An 8,369-nucleotide genomic window follows, 5' to 3' on the forward strand; every position below is an offset into this window, starting at 1 on the left:
TCAAATTCTTTGAGTTTTAGATGGCAATTTAGTAAAAAAAAAATTATTAAATAATCTAACATTTATCTCAATCAAACCTATGAATATTACATTTCAAGCCTATGATCCAACTATAAAAATTTAAAATTTTTTGGAATGTATTAAATAATTTTATTAGAAGAAAATTACATTAATGAAAATAATCTTACTTTTTTTGAACTAACGTTCCGTTAAAATATGTTTATTTGATCTTTAATCCGATTGTATTTTTTAGGCAATATTTTTTTTTATTTTTTCGGCAAAATTTTCTCTTTAAATTTGATTTTGTATCTAAAATCAATTCATAAGTAAATGTGTCACATTATTAATGAATTAATTTCCGTTATTATTATAATATTATCATTTTCCAAACCAAATACCTCTGCGAAAAATTTGGGAGTTAACGGTTCATCATTAGATTTATTCACATTTCAGGGTTTTATTAAAAATTAAAGTATTTACAACCCAAAAAAACTGAAAATTAAATGATTATAAAAATATGTTAAATATTTGCCAGAAAAAAAAAAAAATCTCTGGGGGCGAAGGAGATATTAAAGATTTCGGGGTAACCGATTCCGAATTAAAATTTCTGTCCTGTCTGCTCTCTGTATTTGAGTATTTCCTAAAGCAAGAAGAGGCGAGTCAAAGCTAAGCTCAGCAATGTTTCCGTCCAACCACCAGGTGGGTTCACTCGCTCACTCTCGATTCTTCTCAATTACTCAACAATCCGTTTGGTCGATCAGAAAATGTCCTTAAAAGGGGAAGAAGAAAGAAAATTGAAAATTTCATTTCGTATTGGAATTTCATGAACATGTTCTTGCATTTAATACTTTAAAACGAAAAGTTCTTTGATTAGTTCTTTTCTTTTTCTGATATTTGGTATTGGATCAAACGGGCGTTTGGTGGTCAAAATGCATGCGTGTGTTTCCCTTGTTTATGTTTTGTTTACTGCTTCAATTTCAGAGGCAAAACACTTCAAAATGGAAAAAAGAAAAAAAAAAGATAGAAGCTGTTTTTTTTTCAAAGGACAATTTGGAAAAGATTTCTTACATTTCCTGATAGCTGATTTTTTCTTATTGGGAAGATTTTCTGATTTCTGATTTCATGAATCGGTTTAATAGTATTTATTGTTGGAATTTTAAGTTGGAGTGCTCTTTTGCTTTCAATTGGACGCTGTTTAAATACTCATAATAACTTTATTTTTTTGTTGTTTATTCACTGATAAATTTTTGGGATACAAGACAACTCTTAATCTGCAAGTGCATTGAAGTGATGCGCATGCTGAAGTTATAGATTTTTGAGTTTAGGCTTTTTTTTTTCCCCTCATATGTTAAAGCCTAAGTTGTTTTTGAGTTTATCTTGTTTATGCCGTCAAAATGATATCTTCGGATGCAAGCTAATTACTCTCACTCTTTGCAGTTTTCAAGTCAACCGAGGGCATTGGCTGTTGTTGATTCCACAATTCAAATGCAAGTGGATCTGAATGAAGCCTCCTTTGTTGAGCGGGATGAAATGCAAAATATAGGGTTTTCACAAGCCAAATCCATCATCGAGAGTTCTGAGGTTGTTTTTTGCAGTGTTTCAGTAGAGACTAAAAGAACAGTAACCTATTCTCATATATTCATATGGTTCTTTTTGATATTAGTAGTCATAAATAGATGCGAAGATTCCTTGTTATTTTTCTTTGTGTTTGTGCCTTTTTTTTAAGGTAAATTTTAATATAACATGATCTATGCAGAAACTTAAAGATGATCTTCAAATGTTGGGGATGAAAATCAAGCAGCATGAGGATAGCATGAGACTTCTAGAGGCTCAGAAGAACAAACTTGATGACTCTATACTTGATATGCAAGGTACACTTATCTTATTCTGAACGCATGTATGACATAAACTCCATTTTGCAATTCGGGAAAGGAATTAAAGATGCCAAAATATTTTGGCAGGCTGCTATCAATGACAATCAGAATGAGTTAATGTACAGTTTGTATAAGACGAGATTAACTCACTTTTTGTTTGGTATTGTGTATCAGGGGTTTCTATCCAACTACATCATGACATTCTATATCGCTTGGATTTAATTGCCTAGATCTGGCTTTTTGTACACTCCACACGTAACTGCATGTTATTAATAATGCTCTAATTTGGATGTTAGCCATAAAGTTTTAAGGATGTTATTTACTCGGAAAGGTAGCCAGCTAGCATTAGTTTTGAATGTGGTGATTTTGAGTTTTATTGTCCTGTGTTACGCGGACTTGGCATTCTAGTGCCCATATCTGTGTTGACATGACATGACATGAAATGGATTTGTGTGCAGAATACGCGTCTGATATGGCAACGGTTATTCAGACTTGGCTTTTCATGTAAGCATCAAACCCAATCCACAAATATACCAAAAAAAAAAAAGATAACCAGATGGCATCATGAAGAAAGCCTGAGAGGAAGTATAAGAGGAAGCATTTTCAGAAGATAGGGAGAAAAGGAGGGGATAAAAGAAAGATAATTAGGAAATGAAATTATTATGGAGAAGAGAAGGAAGATTAGGAGGCAAGAAGAAGATTCTAGATTAACATATGACAGATTAGTGCATGTTGTTGGCTTTTGACTTTTGATTAGTTTTTGGTTTCTGTTAAAAAGGAAAACACAATTGAAGCCGATATAGTGTTCTTATTTTATCCTCATAAGCCCATTAAAAAAATGAAAGAATAGAAGAATATGAGCTTAAGGTTGGTTTGGGAAGATTGGCCCTATTTTTTTTTACTGTCTCATACTATGCCTTTATAAGCACAAAGTTTTATCTGAGTCAAATGGATTTTTCAATGTCCATATATTATTTTTGGACACTTTTTAGCTAAATCCATGGGTCAAATATTTAACAAAAGATCTGACACATGGACAGATTCCCGTATCAGATACTCATACTTGAGTACATGTAACATAGATATTGACTCTTGATAACCGTACGTTGTTGCATATTTATTTTCCATATCTCTGACTACCAATTAATCTTTTCTCAGTTATGCTTGGCAAGCATCACTCTTCTAGTGCGCCTAAGATTGAAAACAAGGACCATTCCCACCTTCAAAGTGAGGAGGAAACAATTGAACAGATTCTTAGGCATGAAAAGTCGGCTGCAGGAATTTTGTGTCAGCTGAAAACTCGTCATGGCACTCAGGCTTCTCATCTGACTTTGACAAAGGATGTGTTGGGTCTTGTGGCTACACTTGGCAAAGTGGATGATGAAAATCTTAGTAGGTCTGTTTGAATTTTATTTATTATTATTTTTTATCTTTCTGCATCATGCCTAGCAACATTTAATTTATTATTCATCTATAGTTTGGAATTTTTTGGATGTTTTTGTATGAGAAAGTTATACCTTTTTCCTTCTCCTGCTCTGGATAGCTCAAGCATAGGGGTCAATTTAGAAAAAGGGGGCGTGGTGGAGGAGGGGGCTTTGAATTGAAGTTTATGTACCAGTTGGGTTAGTGTTGTTATCTTGTCGCTTTGATTGGTGATAGGTGAGTGCATATGCTGCTTTGTAACGTAGGGAATTTCTAGTGAATAGCCCAACCTATTTGTTAAATAAATTACCAATTGGACATCTTGATTGAGGGATTTGTGGCAACTGTTAATACTTATATGTAGTTCATGTGTGGCTTTATAATTCCTTAATTAATTGTAGGCTTTTCTCGGAGTACCTAGGAGTGCAGACTATGTTGGCAATTGTTTGTAAAACTCATGAAGGTATTAAAGCTTTGGAAACATACAACCAGGATGGCTGCTTAGACAAAACTTCTGGTCTGCACGGGCTTGGTGCTTCTATTGGGAGGCCTTTAGATGGCCGATTTCTTGTAATTTGTCTTGAAAGTTTAAGGTATCAGTCTCTTAAATTGTTTCCGATTACAATCTGGTTTGTTGAAGACATCTAAAAAATCATTTTCTTTTCCTTTGTCCCCTTCTCCCTGCAGACCTTATGCTGGTGATTTTGTAGCTGATGACCCCCAGAGGAGGCTTGATCTTTTAAAGCCAAGATTACCAAATGGGGAGTGTCCTCCTGGCTTTCTTGGCTTTGCAGTGAACATGATTCATGTGGATAGCTCAAACTTATTTTATGTCACTGCCAGTGGGGATGGCCTCAGAGAGACTTTATTTTACAATCTGTTCTCACGTCTTCAAGTGTACAGAACAAGGGCAGAGATGGTTCTTGCTCTCCCTTGTATAAGTGAAGGAGCAGTGTCTCTGGATGGTGGGATGATCAGAAGCCCTGGTGTATTTTCCCTAGGCAGTCGGTAAGAAGCTCTCTTTGGCAAGTGCCAGATTTCATTTTCAAAAGAAAGAAAAATATACAGGACACTTCTTTTATGCTTTTCTGTTTCAAACTTCATCAATTTGGGAATAAATTCTCAGTTTGCTTGTGATGCATATGTCTTTGGATGTAAGAAGATTGTTAAAATTCATAATGCATTAATAATACTATTCTATTTATAGTAGTAGTGACATGAAATTACGTATTCTTAAACAGAGTACATATTTTCCATTTTTGTCAAGTATGTTCTCAAACAAAGTTGAGCCTTAGAAAAATTGTGAACCATTTTACTTGCAGCACATAATGGTATTATACTTGTTTAGAAAAATAATCTTGTTAATATTATTAACCAACTAAAATTTTATGTTTTTGCTTTTGTAGATTAACTTTTTATTGATTGATAACAATCAGGATTCGATTGCTATTGCATCTTTGTTCTGACTCTGTCTGATATTAGGGAAGAGGTAGATGTGAGGTTCCCAAAATCCTCTGCAACATCAGATGTGCCGCAAAACTACATTGAAACTGAGAAGCAGATGAAAGAAATGAGATGGGAAAAAGAAAAGTTGGAAGAGGATACGAAGAGGGAACTTGCATTGCTGAATAATGCAAAGTTCAATTTTGAAAGAAAGAAGCAAGACTTTGTCAAGTTTCTTGCTCAAAGCTCGTCATATGCAACTCAGGTAATCTGAATCATTAGTTGAGCTGATATGAGAATTCATTTATTTTCTTTTTTCGGAAATTGCCGTGTCTCTTATACATAGCATCACTTTTATGGCAGCATCAGTTTCAGGCAGCAAGAGATAGGTTGACTCCAAGATGACCATAACAAACTTAGTCTAGCTAGCAGATTGAACAGTGTGCAGAAGCATTCGAACAATAAATTTCAGCTTCTGCCACCCTGATAATTTTTTTTGGCCTTGGAAATGGACATAAAAATAACTGGAGGAAAGGCAAAAGAATGTGTTTTTTTTAAAAGACTTTTTATTTTCCTGATAAGCATATACTTTCTCATGTCAAAACTAGAACTTGTCTCTCAAATGTAGACACAGGCACCTTCGACCATGATAAACCATAAATTGACAGATCACAGAAGGCATCCTTTGGTCCTCGTTCAAGGCAGGATCTGTACGGTGTAAAACTGCTTAAGAGGATTTTAAATGCTGTAACTTTCTGGTCATCATCTGTACTCTTTACTCTTTCGTCTTTTTAAAATGCTGTACCATTTTCTGGTTCTCGTGCCTCTGCCATCAAAAGGGTAGGATTTTTGGAGTAAATTCATTTATTTTTGGCATGTTTGCATCTGTTTTATTATTTTCAACCATAATTTGTACACATTGGTTGGAGACAGATTATTCTCATTCACCCGAACTCAAGGCCCAAACTGGAAAGGCCAGTTTCATATTTTTCTTTTTTCTGATTCCATTGGGCTAATTTCAGGTTTTCAAATAATCTGAAGAAAGACAACAAAAGAAGTCTTCTCTACTCTTCCTTCCCCTATGGTAAAAAGTAGAAAGTACTTGGAAGAAACATCCTTTTTCAGTTTAAAATGAAAAATGTAAGAAGTAATTAGGTTTTGGGCCTTTTGGCCCATTCTGCTCTGAACGGCCTATGTAGCCGAAGCCGCTGGCATGCTGTTCGGTGTTTACCATGCTTACTCTAAAAATGGGTTGGGCCCAAAATTCCCAAATCCCAATACCCAATTTTAATCGAATGTTCTGATCCTTTCTTTTTTGCTTTCAGCAGCAACAAGCCTAATTTCCTCAGTCCACCTCGAGCACTTACCTTCGCTTCGGTTGGAAAAACACCTCCTTTTCTTCATTCATCGGATCCTTCTCCTGTGTCTTAATCTCAAATTTCAAAATTGGCTAAGTACAAACATGAGTTATCAAAGGGAGCGTGGTCTATTGGGAACTGGGAGACTGGAAGCCTCTGGGCATCAGCGCTCGGCGTGGAGCCTGGTTCCCAAACAAGTGCTTTTAGCAGGGCAAGATTGGGCGTAACGTAAGGTCTGGAGAGGAAAGAGATGAGAACTAAGATGGAAGGTCACAATTGTGACAGAATAGCTGCTGAGAAAAGGGAGAACACTGCGAATTTGATGCAGAAAATGCCTGAGATGTTGCTTGCTTATAAGAAACGTGGATGGGAGAAGGAAACGAAGGAAGAGGAGAAATGTAAAGAAAAATAAATTTGAAAAATGATTACATATATTTATCTTTTTTATTTCTTTACGGTGAAAGTTTGGAATTTGCAAATGCTAAATCTTGTACTTATGAAATCAGTGTTGGGTTTTTGTTTAGATTGTGTATTGGCTGAGTTTTGATACAGATCTTTTAATGGGAGGATTTGAAGACTTTAAAGCTGAAATTTTGTTTGTTTGGTTTTTTTTTTTTTTTTTTGGTTACGAGCAACTTCGTTTCGAGTTCTTTCTTTAACCTGTTTCTCAGAGTATTGTTCATTTCTGAATTTGTATAGTTTCATTTCTGTTTCTTTTCCTGGGAGAATGCAGGCAACTAGTTCAAAGCACTAAGTAGAAGCTATGTCCAATCATAACCCAATTCATTGAATTCTCTACATTTAATCACAGAATTCTATTTTGGAACAAAATTCTGATCCCAATTACAAAAGCAGGAAGCTTGGGGAAAAAATTTGGAGCTTTCATCCAAGTTGATGCTTGAGTGGACACAGAACTCAAAGATCTCACAATTCTGCCACTAGAAAAAAAAAACATTCATAGGTTCCACCGAGATTTGAACTCGGGTTACTGGATTCAGAGTCCAATGTCCTAACCGCTAGACCATGGAACCATTTGTTTAACAATATCATATCTTTTACTAGTTAATGTTTAAGTCAAATCTATGGCGTCACCTGATGTTGCAGCTAATTACTTACCAGCAGCAGCAGGCGCTTACAAACCTAGAAATTGTCAACAACAAGTACTATTGTCCTCAGTGTTGGGACCCCCTACTGTCTTTCGCGGAACATAACATAATAGTAACTCGGTTCCCTTTGGCTAAATCCATTTTAACAGAGTACAGCAATCAACATTCAATAAGCCCATTCTTCTTTTTTCATTTTGCTTCAAGTTTGACTGAACTGATCACTCATCGTGTCTCGCTCTCGGGCATAAAATTAACTCTAGTACATCTATGACTTGTGTATAGTATTTGCTTCTGCTTGATGACACATGGAATCTCTTTCCTTTGATTGTCTTGTTCCTACTGCCTTCATTTTAGTTAACTTTGTAGGTTGTACAGTAGCCTTCTATCTTTACATTGAAAGCGTCGAGTTTCTATTGCAACTTTTCTTTTTTAAAAGCTCTTCCTTGGAATGATCAAATGTATAATAATCAACGTCAACATCAAAGTTGTGCCCGAACAGGGACCCCAAACTGGAGGTGCAGTGAGAGAGCTTTGACTGGCAAGTCTTTACGCCATAAACACTATCTCTATTCCTTGCAAAGAGGTGGTAAAAAGGTAGATAGTGGGCAGATGAGTGAAAGTGGCAATAAGGGTGGAACTCAAGTGTGTACTCAAAGAAAGAAGCGAAAGCGTCAAGTATTAAGTCAAGGCGGTATAAATCCAGTGGTGGAGGAGGAAAGGAAACATCATGGAAATGAACAAGTCAAAGTCGCGACTGGATATGATGGTGATCAAGGAACTCAAAGGTGTTGAGAGTGTCTTGCTGAAGATGGTGGTGTGAATGGAAGTGAAACTTTTAAGTTTTGGGGTGTTGAATCTGGGTTTGGGCTTAGGATCGGTAGGTCTGGTGAAGATGCTCATTGGGTTCAAGGAGGGTTTGGTGGAGAAACTGATGAAAATAATGGTGAAGTTGTTGATTGCAAATGTTGCAAGCCATGGTTTGGTGAAGATGTTGTATTTGGGAGTGTTGGTGGTGGGGAAATTCAGATGGGTGGGTCTGGTGGGGAGGGTTGCAATTAGAAATGGAGGAATAGGTGTTGCTGATGGACTAATGCAGGGCCTATTTAATAGAGGTGGTGAACCAAATGAGGCCAAAAATCTGACTACAAAACTCAAATAAGGTCAAG

At 36.0% G+C, this 8,369-nt stretch overlaps 1 protein-coding gene and 1 non-coding gene across 4 annotated transcripts; one reads left to right on the top strand and one right to left on the bottom strand.

Annotated features, from left to right (window-relative positions):
• The first annotated feature begins 402 nt into the window (after positions 1-402).
• Positions 403-6,688, top strand: LOC111309145 (protein DEFECTIVE IN MERISTEM SILENCING 3-like). 3 transcript variants are annotated; one of them, XM_089765686.1, is made up of 8 exons: positions 403-699; positions 1,438-1,581; positions 1,757-1,871; positions 3,033-3,270; positions 3,698-3,889; positions 3,984-4,304; positions 4,779-5,004; positions 5,109-6,688. In XM_089765686.1, exons 1-8 carry the CDS (start codon positions 679-681, stop codon positions 5,142-5,144), a joined length of 1,293 nt encoding a protein of 430 aa, XP_089621812.1. In that variant the 5' UTR covers positions 403-678; the 3' UTR covers positions 5,145-6,688. The 3 variants fall into 3 exon arrangements, with proteins under 3 accessions (XP_089621812.1, XP_022763799.1, XP_022763817.1); XM_022908064.2 differs by having other exon boundaries at positions 414-699; positions 5,103-6,688; XM_022908082.2 differs by lacking the exon at positions 403-699 and adding an exon at positions 2,333-2,378 and having other exon boundaries at positions 1,444-1,581; positions 5,103-6,688.
• Positions 6,689-7,056: 368 nt separating this feature from the next.
• On the bottom strand, positions 7,057-7,128 carry TRNAQ-CUG (transfer RNA glutamine (anticodon CUG)). Its single transcript has one exon. It is a non-coding gene; the product is annotated as a tRNA-Gln (tRNA).
• Positions 7,129-8,369: the final 1,241 nt, after the last annotated feature.

The sequence above is a fragment of the Durio zibethinus genome, chromosome 9, assembly GCF_047325235.1.
Source record: "Durio zibethinus cultivar Kanyao isolate XHJ-2024 chromosome 9, ASM4732523v1, whole genome shotgun sequence".
Taxonomy (NCBI): domain Eukaryota; kingdom Viridiplantae; phylum Streptophyta; class Magnoliopsida; order Malvales; family Malvaceae; genus Durio; species Durio zibethinus.

Coding starts and splice junctions, on each gene's coding strand:
- LOC111309145 (XM_022908064.2), top strand. CDS start 679: ATGTTTCCGTCCAACCACCAG. Junction 1,582..1,756: donor CCATCATCGAGAGTTCTGAG/GTTGTTTTTTGC, acceptor TGATCTATGCAG/AAACTTAAAGATGATCTTCA. Junction 1,872..3,032: donor CTCTATACTTGATATGCAAG/GTACACTTATCT, acceptor ATCTTTTCTCAG/TTATGCTTGGCAAGCATCAC.